The 16,579-nt window shown below is 63.5% G+C and overlaps 1 protein-coding gene across 7 annotated transcripts in view; it reads right to left on the reverse strand.

The window, feature by feature from the left end:
- LOC134552550 (disintegrin and metalloproteinase domain-containing protein 33-like) overlaps positions 1 to 15,766 on the reverse strand; it is a 29,720-nt gene extending 13,954 nt beyond the window's left edge. For 5 of the 7 annotated variants that reach the window (XM_063401230.1, XM_063401228.1, XM_063401227.1 and 2 more), the window contains exons 1-9: positions 15,359 to 15,766; positions 5,262 to 5,338; positions 3,696 to 3,771; positions 3,131 to 3,207; positions 2,201 to 2,387; positions 1,857 to 1,922; positions 1,695 to 1,766; positions 893 to 1,059; positions 707 to 791 (exon numbers count right to left, since the gene is read on the reverse strand). In XM_063401230.1, coding sequence (XP_063257300.1) covers positions 707 to 791; positions 893 to 1,059; positions 1,695 to 1,766; positions 1,857 to 1,922; positions 2,201 to 2,387; positions 3,131 to 3,207; positions 3,696 to 3,771; positions 5,262 to 5,338; positions 15,359 to 15,751 — 1,200 coding nt within the window. In that variant the 5' untranslated portion in view covers positions 15,752 to 15,766. Of the gene's footprint in view, positions 1 to 706; positions 792 to 892; positions 1,060 to 1,694; positions 1,767 to 1,856; positions 1,923 to 2,200; positions 2,388 to 3,130; positions 3,208 to 3,695; positions 3,772 to 5,261; positions 5,339 to 12,503; positions 12,587 to 15,358 lie in introns of all 7 variants that reach the window. The other 2 variants (XM_063401232.1, XM_063401231.1) reach the window with 2 other exon arrangements.
- Between the last annotated feature and the right edge of the window lie 813 nt (positions 15,767 to 16,579).

Consider the following 16,579-nt stretch of genomic DNA (forward strand, 5'->3'; position numbering starts at 1 on the left):
ACCCCATCCCCCTTACCCCACTGACCCCAGCCCCCTCACCCCACTGACCCCAGCCCCCTTACCACACTGACCCCAGCCCCCTCACCACACTGACCCCATCCCCCTTACCACACTGACCCCAGCCCCCTCACCACACTGACCCCGGCCCCCTTACCACACTGACCCCGGCCCCCTTACCACACTGACCATGGCCCCCTTACCCCACTGACCCCATCCCCCTTACCACACTGACCCCATCCCCCTTACCACACTGACCATGGCCCCCTTACCACACTGACCCCATCCCCCTTACCACGCTGACCCCATCCCCCTTACCACACTGACCCCGGCCCCCTTACCACACTGACCCCGGCCCCCTTACCACACTGACCCCGGCCCCCTTACCACACTGACCCCGGCCCCCTTACCCCGCTGACCCCAGCCCCCTTACCACACTGACCCCATCCCCCTTACCCCACTGACCCCATCCCCCTTACCCCACTGACCCCGGCCCCCTCATCACACTGACCACGGCCCCCTTACCAAACTGACCACGGCCCCCTTACCCCACTGACCCCAGCCCCCTTACCCCACTGACCCCATCCCCCTTACCACACTGACCCCAGCCCCCTTACCCCACTGACCCCAGCCCCCTTACCCCACTGACCCCATCCCCCTTACCACACTGACCCCAGCCCCCTTACCACACTGACCCTGGCCCCCTTACCACGCTGACGCCCCCGGAGTTGTCGGCGCTGCACATCCCCTCCAGCGGAGCCATTCCGATGGTTGTGCCCCCGAAGGTCTTCCCTCTGCCCGGGCAGGAGAAGGGGGGGCAGTTCAGCACCCAGGGGGTTCAGAGTGCCCAGCCCCAGCCGGGAGCCCTGCCCGGCGCCCCCAGCCCAGGACCCACGTCAGCAGCTGGGCGTTGTCGTGCTTCTTGCGCGCCCTCAGCGACTTCTTCCACTGCAGGAAGGCCCAGAGCGTGGCGTTGGCGTCGCTGCTCACCGTGCACTGGTCCCGCTCCGTCCACACCTCCAGCCCAATCAGGGCCACCTTGATGTTCAGCAGCCTGTAGAACTGCGGGGGGGACACGTGGAGGGACACGTGGAGGGCGGGGGGCTGCAGTCCCCCGGGCACGCTCCCTCCCTGGTGGGCGTCACGGCTGGTGGGTGTTCATGCTTCCCTGCGGCTCTGTGACTGCAGAGCACACCTGACCAAATCCACCTGCAAGCACAGGCTCCACAGGTGTGGGCACAGGAGCCAGTCAGGGTGGCACGGTGACACTCAGTGACAACTCCTCAGTGTGTCCCTTCTTATGACACTCAGTGACAGCTCCTCAGTGTGTCCCGTCTCTGCCAGCACCGATCCCAGGCAGGGGCCAGCGAACGCTTCCCTGCTGAGCTCAGCCCACGGGTGACAAAGCCCTTCCCACATGCCCAGAGAACTCCTGAATTCCCTGACAGGTGGCCAAGCCCTGGCACAGCTGCCCAGGAGAGTGGTGGAGTCCCCACCCCTGAAGGGATTTAAAGCCCTGTGGATGTGGCACTTGGGGACATGGTCAGTGGTGGCCCTGGCAGTGCCGGGGAATGATTGGACTCCAAGGATTAAAAGATCTTTTCTGACCTTAACAATTCCATAATTCTATGATCCCTTGCCCTGGTGGCACGGGGACAGTCCCTGAGGGCCACACAGGGGTCTGGCAGGTCCCTCACCTTGTCCACATAGTTTGCGATCTCCACGATGCGCTGCTTGGTGTGGCCCAGGTTGAGGTTCTGGTTCCTGTACTGGAGAGAGGTGAGGATGGGGAAGGGTCACGGGGTAAATCCAGGGTGGAGACAGAGAGGGACCCCGGTTTTCTGCCCCCCAGTGCTCACCAGGGTGTGATCAGCAACGATGAAGAGCTCCATGTACTTCATGGTCCTCCAGGCATCTCTCCTGGCCTGCAGGCAGACACAGGGCTCAGCAAAGAGGGGCAGCCCTCGGCTCTGGGCACCCTCCAGAGGCCACAGAGCTGCTCAGGAGGGACAGCTGAGAGGGGAAACTGAGGCACAAGGTGACAGGGAACATTTGGGTGGCTCCCAATGACCTCACACCATGTCCCACACCATAGCATGCAGCACCAAGACCCACTTTACCCATGAGGACTTACCCCAGTGGATTTACCCAGTGGATTTACCCACAAGGATTAACCCCAGCAGATTTACCCCAGTGGATTTACCCGTGGGTGCTGTGGCTGGAAGAGCTGGGCGATGCCAGCAATGGTGCTCCCGAGGTCCTGGCCGTGCCCACAGGTGCCCCCTGGCATGGGCAGGTGCTCTGCTCGGTGGATGAGGTGGAGACCGGGCTCAGGGGTCCCCAGGGGTCTCAGGTAGTAGCTGGTGTTGCTGCTCAGCACTATGAGGCCCCTGGAAATGGGAGCAGCCCCAGGGGCTCCTGTGGTGCTTCTGCTGCGGCTCCCCCAGCCCCTGAGGCCCCACTCACTCATGGCACATCAGCCTGGTCCCCACCCGAGAGGGGAGCAGGGACGAGAGTTGGGGGGCCCTGCCCAAACAGCCCCAGGGGCAAAGAAACCCTGGGTACCAAAACCTGCGCCCGTCAGAGCACGGAACAAAGCTCTGTGTGGGACACCTGCTCTGGGGAGCAGGGACCTGCCCCCTCCAGGGATAAAAGTCCTGGGAGTAAGCTCGTGCTGCCAGAAATGCGGTCCCTGCCCCAGCCTGCCCAGTCCTGGGGTTGGGAGAAGGAAGAAGGACAGGATGGGAGCAATGGGAAAATCAGCCCCATTAAGCATTTGGAGCTGGGTTTGCAGAGCACTGGTGCTGCTGAGGGTGGTCCCAAAAGGGATCTCGGCAGAGAGCGGGAGCAGTGGATCCATCCCACCCTTTGTCAGCTCCACAGCCCCCCAACCCTGTGTTCCTCCAATCCTGGTTCTCCCATACCCTACTCTTCCCTCCCATACCCTACTCCTGCCTCCCTACCCTACTCCCCCCTCCATTCCCTGTTCTTTTCCCCATTCCCTTCTCCCCTGCCATTCCCTGTTCCCTCCCATTCCCTGTTCCCCTCATTCCCTGTTCCCCTCCATTCCCCATTCCTCCCCCATTCCCAGTTTCCCCCCATTCCCTATCCCCCCCATTCCCTGTTTCCATACCGTATTCCCGAGCAGGTGCTGACCACCACCCAGGAGCCGCGGTGGCCGCGGACGTGGCCGTGGTAGTGACAGTGCTCCTGGAGAGAGACAGGGGACACCTCCCTCAGAGGGCTGGGAGCAACAGCCCCCTGTGCTGATCCCAGAAAAGCCCCCCTTCTCCATTTCCCCTTTCCCATTTCCCTTCTCCGTTTCCCCTTTCCCATTTCCCTTCTCCATTTCCCATTTCCCATTCCCCTTTCCCATTCCCCTTTCCCATTCCCTTCTCCGTTTCCCAGCCAGGTGAGCGGTGTCCCCGGTCCGGGCGGAGCCGGGGTTCATCCCGGGACACAGCGCAGCGCCCGGCGCTGGGGGGGTGACAAAAGGCGGCTGGGGGACACGGGGAGGGCCGGGTGCTGCCCGTGTTTTGTCCCGAGGTGCTGTCCCCGGCCAAGAGCCGCAGGAGCCGGGCGCTGCCACGGGCACCGGGAAATGGCCAGGGGAACTCCCACACCCGCACCGGTGCTGCTTTGGCTCCCTGCCGGGGGCCAAACCCCGAAACACAGAGGAGAGCTGCCCCAGAACCCACCGTGTGGTTGGGGGTCACTGTCACGGGCTGTCCCTCCTCGCTGTAGTGCGTCTCTGTGTAGCCCGGCGCCAGCAGCCTGCGGGGGAGCCAGGGTGAGGGGCCGGGAGCTGCCCCAGGGCTCCCGGCACAGGAACGCACCGAGCCTGAGAGCCTGGAGCCGCCTGAGCTGAACACACCGCCCTGAGCTCCTCTAAACCATCCACACATCCCCTGAGCCCACCCGAACCCACCTGAGACAAACACACATCCCCTGAGCTCCCCTGAGCCATCCACACGTCCCCTGAGCTCCCCTGAGCCATCCCCATGTCCTCCTGAGCTCCCCTGAGCCCACCTGAACCATCCACACATCCTCTGAGCTCTGAGCCTGAACCCGGCTGAGTCACAGCCCTGTCCCCCCTCATCACCCCCTGCACAGGCTGAGCCACCCCCCTGGCTCACGGTCAGCAGGGACAGGGATGTCAGCAGGGACAGTCCAATGTCCCTCTGTGTCTCAGCAAGGATGGGGCTGCCCAGACTGAGGTGCCCAAACTGCCCTGGGGTGCTGCTCTGGGGTGGGGCAGTGCAGCTGCCCACCCACCCCTGCCAGAGAGCCAGTGAGAGACAGCCAGGGTGGGTGACAGACAGCCAGGGTGGGTGACAGGCAGGGTGGGTGACAGACGGCCAGGGACCGTCTGCCCCTGTGGGTCAGTGGTGGGTGACAGCTTCTCCACAGGGACCAAGCCCTCCTTGGGATAAAGCCCCAGGGAGAGGCATCCTGCTGGGAGAAGATGGGGTCAGCCCTGAGCCCCTCAGGGCCCTCAGCCCAAGCCCTGAGGTTTGGGGGTGTGACACAGCCCTGGACAGGTCACTGCACTCCCAGGACAGTGAGGGGGATGCTCCAGAGGCAGCACCCCAACAAATGCAGTGGGGGGACCAGGAAGAGGAAGAGGAAGAGGGGATGGATTTCCTGCATTGCCCAGATCTGTGTGACCTTCTCCAGATCCCAGGGTGATGGGTGTCTGCTGGAAGTCTGCAGTCCCCATGGGGATGGCAGGTCCCTGGGGGGATGGCAGGTCCCCTGGAAGGGCAGCACCCCGCCTCAGCCACCCAGAGAAGGACAAAGAGGGCCAGTTTTTCCCCTGCTCTCAGTTTAGCCCTCAGTTTTGGGGTTTGGCCCCATCCCAAAGGTTCAATTCTGCAGAGGAAAATAAAGCAGCAGCGCTCCCAGAATAGCCCTGCCGCCTCTCACTTTCTGTCTGGCAGCCAGTGGGGCCCCACAAATGTCACTGGGCACGCTTGTGGCTTCCCAGGCTGCCTGAGTGGGTGCCTGGCACCAGGAATTCCAGTCACAGCCCAGACAGGAGGCAGCAGCCCAGGCTGGCTCCTGGCAGGGACACGCGGCTGGCTGGCAAGGAGAGGGCCTGGCCGCGTGGGGACACGGGGACAGGGTGGGGACAGGGATGGGATGGGAGGGCCGAGGACACAGGAAAGGCAAATCCTGCACAGGGTGCCCAGAGCACTGCCAGTCCTAGTGGGGGCCTGGCAGGGACCCCCGTGTCCCCTCCCAGTCCCAGCCCCGGCACTCACTGGTTCCTCTCCAGCACCAGCACCAGCTCCTTGCCCTCGGCCGTCACAGCCACCTCTGCCCGGGCAGGCGCCGGCACCTGCAAGGAAAGGAGGGAGTGGGGTTGGCAAAGATCCCCGTGCCCAGAACCGTCCCCTGCTCCCAGCTCCGGGTGCATCCCGGCCTCTCCTCCCTGGGTGTGCTCCCCCTCCTGCACCCCTGCCACGGGGAAGGGGATTTCCCTGGATTCCCAGCCCAGGGGGATAACAGAGGATCCACAGGAGACTGAGGGGTGAGGCAGCAATTCCCAGCTCTGCTGGCAGCTTCCCCAGGGAAAGGCAGCAGGGGAGAGCCAGGAAGGGACCTGGGATGAGGAGCAGAGCCAGGAGTGTCCTGAGCAGGGTCTGTGTGCTCCGTCCCACCACGGCTCTGTGCCACTGGGGATGCTGGCCCGGGCCAAAGGGCGCAGCCCAGGGAGGGTTGGTACCCACGTGCACCCCTGGGGCATGGAAACCACCACGACCCCCGGGCACCCCCGGATAAGGGCCGTCAAAAATACCTCAAAACACCGGGCACAGAAAGGAAGCAGTGACTCAGCTTCCCCGGGATGCCGATGGTTTTACTCATTCCCTCTCTTCCGAGGGTGTTACATGGGACCCTGGACCCGCCCCAGCTGCCCGGGACAGGATGGGCTGCAGCCCAAAGTGCCGCCCTTCCCCGTGTCCCCACGGCCCAGCGCTGGGGACACCAAAAGCACGGCCCTGCCTGGTGGCCATGGCCTGGATCTCGCTGAGGTCTGCTGTCCCCTCAGTCCATCCAGGAAGGACGCCGGGAGCCCGGCAGGCTGTCCTGCAGGCTGTCCCCCAGGCTGTCCCCCAGGCTGTCCCCCAGGCTGTCCTGCAGGCTGTCCCCCACGCTGTCCCCCAGGCTGTCCCCCACGCTGTCCCCCAGGCTGTCCTGCAGGCTGTCCCCCACGCTGTCCCCCACGCTGTCCCCCACGCTGTCCCCCACGCTGTCCCCCAGGCTGTCCCCCAGGCTGTCCCGCAGGCTGCAGCCCTCGGGGTCCCCACGGGACCCCACCACCCGGCCGTGCCCTGGCGAGGCTTTCCCGGCTCTAGAGGAAAAGGGGGCAGAGGAAGGAGCTGTTGGGGATGGAGATGAGAACGGGGATGGAGCCGGGATGTGGGGATGGAGCTGAGAACAGGGATGGAGATGGGAACGGGGATGGAGATGGGAACGGGGATGGAGCTGGGACGTGGGGATGGAGCTGGGACGTGGGGATGGAGCTGGGACGTGGGGATGGAGCTGGGAACGGGGATGGAGCCGGGAACGGGGATGGAGCCGGGAACGGGGATGGAATGGGGATGGGGATGGAGCCGGGAACAGGGATGGAGCCGGGAACAGGGATGGAGCTGGGAACGGGGCTGGAGCCAGGAACGGAGATGTATCTGGAGCCGGGCTGGCTGAGCCCCCTCCGCCTCCGGCCCCGTCTGCCCAGCTCCAAAAAAGGCGAGCAGCCACAGCGCTGTAAGAAACAACCCCACAGCAGAGCGAGGCCAGGCCCCGGCGCTTCCCAGCGAGTCCCCCCGGCTCAGCCGCAGCCCGGCCCGACCGGGGCCCTGCGGAGCCGCGAGGGAGCCGGGCAGGGGCTCCATCCCCTCCTCCGGCGGCGCTGGGAACAGGCGGTATTTTTGGAACATGATCTTGTACAAACATCGCTGCCTGGCCAAACATGGTCTGTACATTTTTCTTGCCGTTTCCCTCCTTTCCCCCCTCTTGCCCTCCCCTTTTTTCTCCCCGTCTCTGATCTCCCCAACACCCGGTCCCTGCAGCCCTCTCCTCCTCCCGGTTAAGAATTCCCCAGCAATTACTCCTGCCTGACTCAGGGGCCGGTGCTGGCAGAATGTTCTTTCCCAGCTGCTGCCTTAAAGGGCCCCGTGCGTGTCCAGGGTTATCCGGCCCTGGCGCTCCCATCCCACCTCCGGGCTGCCAAAGGCTGGAGAACAGGCAGCTGCTGATGGGACGTGTCCCCTCACTGGGAAGGGATGCACCACAAGCTCTCCTCTCCCCCGTGCCTCAGTTTCCCCTGAGAGCTCCTGGAGAGGCTGTGGGGAGCAGGGGATGGATCCTGGTTCCAGCTGGGATGGGCCCAGCTTGGCTCCTGGAGGGAGCAGTAGCAGTAAAGCAGGGAAAGGGGAATGTGGGCAGCACTTGTGCCAGGCAGGAGTCCAGCACCCGGCTCTGAGGGCAGGCAAGGTGATTGCACTAATTAAACACTGCTCTGGTGCCTCGGGGCTGGCAGGAGCTGCGCCCCAGGGGCTCCTGCCAAGATGCTGCACACTGGAAACGATCCAGAATCAGCTTCCTCCTGCACTCCAGCACCCTCCTGGCTTCAGCATGCTCCAGGTTCCAGCGTCATCCCAGGCTCCAGCGTCATTCCAAGGCCCAGCATCCTCCAGGGCTCTAGCATCATCCTAGCTTCCAATATCAGCCTGGGCTGCAGCAACTTCTCAGGCTTCAGCATCATCCTGAGGATTCCAGGACATTCCCAACTCCAGCATCATCCCGGGGATTCCAGGACATTCCCAACTCCAGCATCATCCCGGGGATTCCAGAACATTCCCAACTCCAGCATCATCCCAGGGATTCCAGAACATTCCCGACTCCAGCACCATCCTGGGGATTCCAGAACATTCCCAACTCCAGCATCATCCCAGGTTCCAAATCATCCCAGGCTTCAGTATCATCTTGGGCTCTGCCATTGTCTCAGGCTCCAGCATCAACCCAAACCCGGCATAATCCTGTCAGCATCACCCCAGGTTCCAGCACTGTCCCAGGCTCCAGCACATTCCAAGCTCCAGCAACATCCCAGGCTTCAGTATCATCCCAGGGCCCAATATCCTGGGCTCCAGCATCATCCCAGGCTCCAATATAATCCCGCGCTTCAGCATCATCCCAGGCTCCGGCACATTCCAAGCTCCAGTATCATTCGAGGGTCCAGCATCATCCCAGGCTCCAGCACTGCCATCCTTGGCTCCAGCATTATCCCAAGGTCCAGCACCATCCTGGGCTCCACCACGACCCCAGGCTCCAGCATCGTCCTGGCTCCCAGCAATCCTCACAGGTTCCAGTCTCATCCCAGGCTCCAGGATCCCCCTGGCTCCCAGCAATCCTCACAGGTTCCAGTCTCATCCCAGGCTCCAGCATCGTCCTGGCTCCCAGCAATCCTCACAGGTTCCAGTCTCATCCCAGGCTCCAGGATCCCCCTGGGTCCCAGCATTCCTCACAGGTTCCAGTCTCATCCCAGGCTCCAGGATCCCCCTGGCTCCCAGCAATCCTCACAGGTTCCAGTCTCATCCCAGGCTCCAGGATCCCCCTGGGTCCCAGCAATCCTCACAGGTTCCAGTCTCATCCCGGGCTCCAGCCCCTTCCCAGGCTCCTCCTGCTCCCTGCTCTCCGTTCTCCAGCATCCATGAGCAGAATGCCCCAGGCCTTGCCAGGGCTGCAGGAGCCCCTTGTCTCAGCCCTGGCTGGATGTGCAGGTGGTGGCCCCACTCCAGGACATCCCAGCACAGCCAGTCCCTGGGACTGGGCTGGGAGGGGCTGGAATTCTGGAATTGCAGCTGGGATGGCTCTGCCCTGGCCAGGCCCCAGCCTGTGATCAGCCCAGGGACCCTCCAAGTCCAGCTGGAGTCTGGTTTTGTTTTTCATTGATCAGAAAAACCTCAGTGCTCTTTGCAGAGGGCCAAGGGCTGAGCTGTCTTCCCCATTTCCCCACAGCTCCCGGCCATCCTCCTCACCCAGGCTGCTCCATCCTGCCGGGAAGCTCCTGCTGCAGGAGAGCGGCTCCCAGGAGCGGGCTCAGGGAGCACTGAGATCCTTGGGACATCACCAGTTAAGCCGAGTCCCAAGGCTCAGCTCCCATCTGCTCCGGCAGCTCCCACAAGCCCTGGGTCTGGAGGAAGCTCCCAAGCCCGGATGTGGCGGGGAGCACAGGGATGGAGGTCACCAGGAGATGCTCCGTGGAGGATTTGCTGATGGGATTTGCAGCTGCTGGAGCAGCTCGGCCGTGCCAGGGCCTCCCCAGGCAGCTGCATCCCAGCACTGAGGCCTTGAGGAACAGCTCGGGGATTGCATCACTTGGCCAACACCAACAGCAGATGAGCCTCTCGCACCGGCTGCCCTCTGGAAAAGCATCCCTGGAGTCAGGAAGCAGGGCAGTCCAGGGCCTGGGGCAGAGGCAGGATTGGGGTTGGTTCGAAACAAAGCTGGCAGGGTTTGCTCAGTCTGGCCACCTCACAGGGGAAAAGGGGAAAAGGAGAAAAGGGGAAAAGGAGAAAAGGGGAAAAGGAGAAAAGGGGAAAAGGGGAAAAGGGGAAAAGGGGAAAAGGGGAAAAGGCCTTTCCTTCCCAGCAGGGAGCAGGGCAGGAAAGTGCCCTCCACACCTGCAGCACATCCTGAGGAGCCACGGGCAGCCTGTTCCTCCCTCCCCGCCCTTCCTGCTCCAGGGCAGGGCCGGCGCCTCCCCACGGAGCGCAGAGCCCGGCAGGGGCCCGGGATGGGTGTCCCACCCTGGCAGCACGGAATGCTCCAGCTCTGTGCCCCAGCACTGGGAGACAGCGGCTGCTCCGGGAGCAGCCCGAGGTGTGAGGGGAAGCAGCGGCTGGAAGGAAACTCCATCAGTGCCAAGAGCTGTCCCTGCACAGGGGTGGGATGCCAGGGAGACTCACAGGGAAGCTGAGGAGCTCCTGTGCCTGGGCACTCCTCAGCCTTCAACATCCCAGAAGGGTTTGGTGTGGAAGGGACCTTCAAGAGCAGCTCATCCCACCTCTGCTATGGCAGGGACGCTTTCACTGTCCCAGACTGCCCCAAGCTCCATCCAGCCTGGCCTTGGGCACTGCTTGGGGATCCAGGGGATCCACAGCTGCTCTGGGCACCCTGTGCCAGGCCCTCAGCACCCTCCAGACCAAGAATTCCTTGCCAAGATCCGATCCATCCCTGCCCTCTGGCACTGGAAGCCATTGCATCAAGAACTGCACCTGGGAGAAAGCAATTCCCAAGGGAAAGGAAAGGCAGGGAAGCCCAGGGGCTGAGCAGGCTCCCGGGGTGGGGACAGGGCACTCCATCCCCAGGGCTGGATCCCCGTGGGATGCCTGGGCCAGAGTGCTGCGTACAACCTCCACTTCCATCTCTGAAGGGCTGGAAAGGCCCCGAGGCAGCTCCAGCAACCTTTGCTGCACATCGGGGGCAGGAGGAGCGGGATGTGGAGCTGGAGGGGTGGGATGCGGGGCAGGGACAGAAAGATGTGAGGCAGGGACAGGAGGAGCGGGATGCAGGGCAGGCGCAGGAGGAGCGGGATGTGGGGCAGGGACAGGAGGAGCGGGATGTGGGGCAGGGCCAGGCTCCCGCCCCGGCCTGTGGGAGCTGTTTGCAGTCGGGGTCCCCACGACCTCCTCCCGGCCTCTCCCGAATGCCTTCCACGTGTGCCGGAGCCCGGGGAGCTCAGCCCGAACAATGGCAGAGAGGAGGGCGAGGCAGGGCCGGCCCACCCAGCGCTGCCAGCCCGCACACGATGGCACCGCAGGGCCACCGCCCTCCTCCTCCTCCTCCTCCTGCTGCTGCTGGCCCGACCTCGCTGTCGGGGGCAAGGAGGCGTGAGGATGTCCCCAGGGAGCCCGGGCCACCCGGAGCATCCCACAGCATCCCACAGCATCCCACAGCATCCCCGGGCAGGGCGGGGAGCAGCGCCAGGGCAGGGATGAAGGAGGCCGGGGGTCAGCAGGCTGCAGCCTCATTCCCGGGGCTGGGATGTTGTCTCCCGGCAGAGCGGGCTGGTGGCATTCCCACAGGAATGTTTATTGCCAGGGTCTCTGCTGGAGGGCAGGAGGAGACAGGGTGGGGACGGGACGGATTAAATCTATCCTAAAAATACGAACGTCAGCAGTACCAGGGCAAAAAGGTCCGGTGTGGGGCTGTGTCCCATCCCCTGCCCGGCTGCCCCATCCTTCCCCCACAAAGCCTCCCCTCTCCCAGCACCGCCCACGCCCCTCTCCCCTCCTTCCCTGCCCCAGGAACAGGAGGCTCCTTGTTCCAGGCTGGCTGGAGCTGGAGGCAGAGCAGATGCCAGGAAATACGGCGGGACCTGCCCAGCCACCCCAGCCTGGAGCCCCCCAAAACCCCCCAGCTGCAGCTCACACCCCCCGGCACCGCTTGGGCACTGGGGCGTTGGCAGGAGCAGAAATAAACCTCCCCTGCCTCGTGTTCCCCATCTCAAGCGGCTTCCAGGATAAATATAGCCAGATGGGGGCTGCCCGCCGGGAGGGGACATTGTCCAGGCTGGCACAGCACGGCACAGGCCCCGGTGGCTCCTGCAGGGGCAGCCAGCCCCGGTTCCCCGCAGGGGCAGCCCCCGGCACAGCGGTGCAGAGCGCTCAGCCCCCGGCACAGCGGCTCCCCGGAGCTGGGAAGGGGCTGCAGCTGCCCAGAGGAGCCCCCAGCCCCGCCCGGCTGCCACGGCCGAGGGCAGCTGCAGCTCTGGCTGAGCCCGGAGCTGGGCAAGGGGCCAAGCCCCGGCCGGGGTGGCCACAGGCACCTCCTCCAGGGGTCCGGGGACAGGGGGGTGGCAGGGAGGGGGAGACAGCCCTGGGAGGACACGTCCTCTGCTCCCCACGGGCGCTGCTCTCAAATCAGCCCAGCACTTTCCCTGGGCTGGTCCTTCTGCCAAACCACAGCTGACAGATCAGCCCCGGCTCCTTTCCACTCACCCTGCAGCTCCTGGCCATCCTCCCTCCTGCCCAGCAGTCATTAACACTGTGTTTAATTAACTCACTGCTTCATCCTCTGCTTTCCCTGTTCATCAGCTGAGGATGATGATGATCCTGAAACTCCCCAGCCTGCTCATGGATCCTGCAATTCCACGCCCTGCTCATGGATCCTGCAATTCCCCAGCCTGCTCATGGATCCTGCAATTCCCCAGCCTGCTCATGGATCCTGCAATTCCATCCACTGCTCATGGATCCTGCAATTCCCCAGCCTGCTCATGGATCCTGCAATTCCACGCCCTGCTCATGGATCCTGAAACTCCCCAGCCTGCTCATGGATCCTGAAACTCCCCAGCCTGCTCATGGATCCTGCAGTTCCACCCCCTGCTCATGGACCCTGCAGTTCCACCCCCTGCTCACGGGCCCTGCAAACCCAAGCCCTCCATCCTCATCCCTGCAGGACGGCTCCCGCAGGGCAGGCAGGGGGAGCCGCTGTGCCCTTACCTGCCCCTCCAGGCTGGCGGCTCTCCGGGCACGGCCCCCCAGCAGCCAGTGTGGGGTGACCCGCTCTCCGTGGGGCAGGGGCCCTGGGGAAGAGAAGACCTGGTGAGCAGACCCTGTGAGAGCTCGGGAGCCCTCCACAGCCACAGCAGAGGAACTGGGGAGGGGACAGAGCTGAGGACCAACATCCAGAGCCTCATCGCATGTATTTTGGGGGACGGACACCAGCACGAGGCACAAAGCCAAAGCGTCACCCCCTCCCCAGCCCAGCCCCTCATTGCTGGCTCAGCTTAGTCCTGGAGGGCTCCCAGGAGCCCTGCCCCCACCCAGGTCCCATAGCAGGGGCCTCAGTCCCCTAAATCCCCACCCTGGGGAAGCAGCTGGCACGTGGGGGTTGTGGCTGCCCCTGGATCCCTGGCAGTGCCCCAGGCCAGGCTGGACACTGGGGCTGGAGCAGCCTGGGACAGTGGGAGGTGTCCCTGCCATGGCAGGGGTGGCACTGGGTGGGATTTAGGGTCCCTTCCCACCCAGGCTGCTCCATGACTGATTTGTGGGACAGGGAATTGCGGTCCCCTCACCCCAAACGCAGCCACGCTGCAGCCAGAGCAGGAGCAGAGGAGCTGGGAGGGCTGTGGCTCGTCAGGGTTTGTCTGAGCCACCCCAGCCCCCCCGGGCAGCGCAGCACGAGCCATTCCTTGGCTCCATCCAAGGCAGACAGACTTTCTAAGATTATTTTTTTCCTAAACAATGTGGCTGGATTTGACTGCAGCACAGGGAGCAGCCACTGATGACTTAAGCCTGGATGACAACGGAACAAAAAATTAAAATCTGGAGCTGCTGCAGAGAGGGGATGAGGCTGAACAAAAATGTCAAGGGTTGGGCCACCTTGCCAAGCCAAATGTTGTCAGGGAGAGCTTGGACGGAATTATCTTCCCCAGCAAAGTTATTTACTCAGAGTGGAATAACAGGGCTCAGGGCTCTGTAATTTTCTAGGCTTGTTTTGGTTCCTCCTGCAGCGATCCAGGGCTTTGGCTTGAGGGAAGACAGAGTTATTGAAAAGACAAAAGAAAAGCCAAGGTGGAGCCGTGGGCTGGGAATGGCTGCGGGAGTTGATGGGATCAGGTCACCCCGCCCGGCCACCTTTGTCCCCCGGGAGCGCCCGGCGCTATCGCCCGAGGTATTTAATCAGTTCCATTAAATATAGCAGGGAATCAGATTCCAGGAATAGCTGCAGATAAGGGGTGGCACCATCCCAGCTTCCTTCTCCTCACCTCCTCCCAAAGCAGGAGCCAGCCTTCCACCCCCGCCGCACACGAGCTCATTTTCCGCGGGGAAACTGAGGCACGGCCTCAGCCGCGCTGGGGGAGCCGCTCCGGAGGGGTTTGGTGCCCTCCATTCCAGAGCAAATAAATCCCACTGGTTTTAATTCCCAAAGGGGAGCGCAGGGAGCTGCTGCCTGCCCCGAGCCCGGCTCTCCCACGCCGGCCGCTGTGCCGGGCTGGGCTTCGGGCCACGGCCCAAAAACCCCTCCGGCAGGAGACTGAGAGGTGAGATTCCAGTTACGATATTTTAAATTTCCCACTGTTTTGTTTGTGCTCTTTGCTGGGAATCTGAGAGAGCACGAGACGGGGCCTCAGAAATCCAACTCAAATAAACCCAAACGCGGCACAGAAAGGGTTTCCCACACCCCCCTCCTCTTGATTTCCTGGAAAACACTCGTTCCCAGCCCTTTTTGGGAATGTTGCGGGGAGCAGCGCTGCTTTGGCGTTTGGGATGTTGGCATCCCGAGCTGTGGGGCTGGGGGAGCCCCGGAGGAGCCCTGCAGAGCCGGGATCCCGCCGGAGCAGGCAGAGAGCTTTCCCTTCTCTCTTTATCCAAACAGGGCTGTGGCTCCCACCGCCCTCCCCGCTCCTCTCCCAGCTGCTCTCTCGGAGCTGCTGGAAAACTTCTCCCAGCAGCAGCCCAGAACCCGGCAAAGCTCGGAAGTGAAAAAAATAGTAACAAAAAATGTGCTCTGGGTAGGGGAACATCAGCCCTGACTTCTTGGGGAAGGAAATCGGGATGAGGAAGAGGCTACAGGCGGCCGAAGGGAAACTGGCACCCCCCTCTCCTCCTCTGGCTCCCATATAAAAAGTGACAGGAGCCTCTGGGGGAAACCGCGGATTTCCTCACCACCCGAGCGAGCCGCGCTCCGCCAGAACCCGCAGCGGAAACCCCGAGCGCCTTCCCGGGAGCCGCGGCCGGAGCCGGCCCGGGATGGGGCTCCGAGCCGGCCCGGAGCCGTGGGGGTGAGAAACAGCCCCATCCCTGTGCCGGGGTGCCCGATCCCACCTTCCCTGCCATCTCTGCCATCCCTGCCATCCCCCCGTCCCTGCCATCCCCCCGTCCCTGCCATCCCACCGTCCCTGCTATCCCCCCGTCCCTGCCATCCCACCGTCCCTGCCATCCCACCGTCCCTGCCATCCCCCCGTCCCTGCCATCCCCCCGTCCCTGCCATCCCCCCGTCCCTGCCATCCCCCCGTCCCTGCCATCTCCCCGTCCCTGCCATCCCCCCGTCCCTGCCATCTCCCCGTCCCTGCCATCCCACCGTCCCTGCCATCCCTGCCATCCCCCCATCCCTGCCATCCCCCCGTCCCTGCCATCCCCCCGTCCCTGCCATCCCCCCGGGACCCCGCCGAGCCGCAGCACCGGACGGGACTGGCCCCGCCGAGCGCGGGTCTGGGGGCTCCCGGGGCACGGGGGGAGCGAGCGCAGCCCGGAGCCCCCATCCCTACCGCCATCCCATCCTACCCCCTCCTATCCCACCCCCATCCCATCCCATCCCATCCCACCGCCAGCGCGCCCCCAGCCCCCCGTACCTGCCGGCCCGGCCCGGCCCCGCGGGGGGAGCCCCAGCAGGACCCCCAGGAGGGCGAGGCGGAGCCCCCAGCCCTTGGCCGAGCCCCGGCGGGGCCCGGGCGGGCCCGGCCCGGCCATGCCGCCGCTCCCGGGCTGTCACCGCCCCGACTCGGCGCCTCCGGCCCGACCTCCTCCTCTTTATGCCGTCGGGTCCCTCCCCCGCGGAGCCCCGAGCGCGGCCGGCCCGGCCGGGGGGCGGCGGGGAGGGGGCGGCTTTGTTCGCCCTTATTTATTGCTGTGTTTCTTGGCCCGGCCCGGCCGCGTAATGAGAACCAGACCCGCGGCTCGGCGGCTCCCAGGCTTCCCCCGCCAGCCGCAGCTCCATCCGTCACCATCCATCCGTCCCCATCCATCCGTCCGTCCGTCCATGCTCCATCCCTCCATCATCATCATCATGCACCCATCCACCCACCCACCCACCCATCCATCCACCCTCCCACCCATCCATCCATCCATCCCTCCTTCCCTCCATCCATCCCTCCCTCCATCCACCCATCCATCCATCCCTCCATCCATCCATCCATCTGTCCATCCATCCCTCCTCTGCCTGGGGGTTTCCTCAGGCTGTCTGCACAAAGAGAGGGGGAGAAAAGTGATTAAAGCAATTAAGTAATATCCCACCCCAGAGACACCTCTGTGACCCTCAATCCGCTCCACAGTTGTTGTTATTGTTAATATTAATTATATAGATTCATAACATTAGGGGTGTTATATTAATTAATTATATTAATGCTATTAATTGTAGCATCACAGAATGGTTTGGGTGGGAAAGGACCCTAAATCCCACCCAGTGCCACCCCTGCCATGGGCAGGGACACCTCCCGTGTCCCAGGCTGCTCCAGGCTGGCCTTGGACCCCTCCAGGGATGGATTTTATCAACAGCATCAACCTAAACCCAGCAGAGCAGGAACAGCGAGGGTGGGGATGGGGAATGCTCCCTTCCCTTGGGGAGCTTCCCTGGGCTCACCAACTCTCCCTGCCACATTCAGGGCATTCAAGGATTCATCAATAGTTATTAAAATCCCAATAGCAATATTGATTAATAGTAGTAATTAAAGCCTTGCAAATGATTTTACCCTGAAAACGGGGACAGCTGCCAGGCCCCCTACCCAGAGTGCTCTGGCCCAAGGTGACATTTGGGGACAGGAAGGCGCAGGGGGCTTTTCTGGGGTTTCCCTGCA

Source organism: Prinia subflava, chromosome 7 (assembly GCF_021018805.1).
Source record: "Prinia subflava isolate CZ2003 ecotype Zambia chromosome 7, Cam_Psub_1.2, whole genome shotgun sequence".
NCBI classification, from domain to species: Eukaryota; Metazoa; Chordata; class Aves; order Passeriformes; family Cisticolidae; genus Prinia; species Prinia subflava.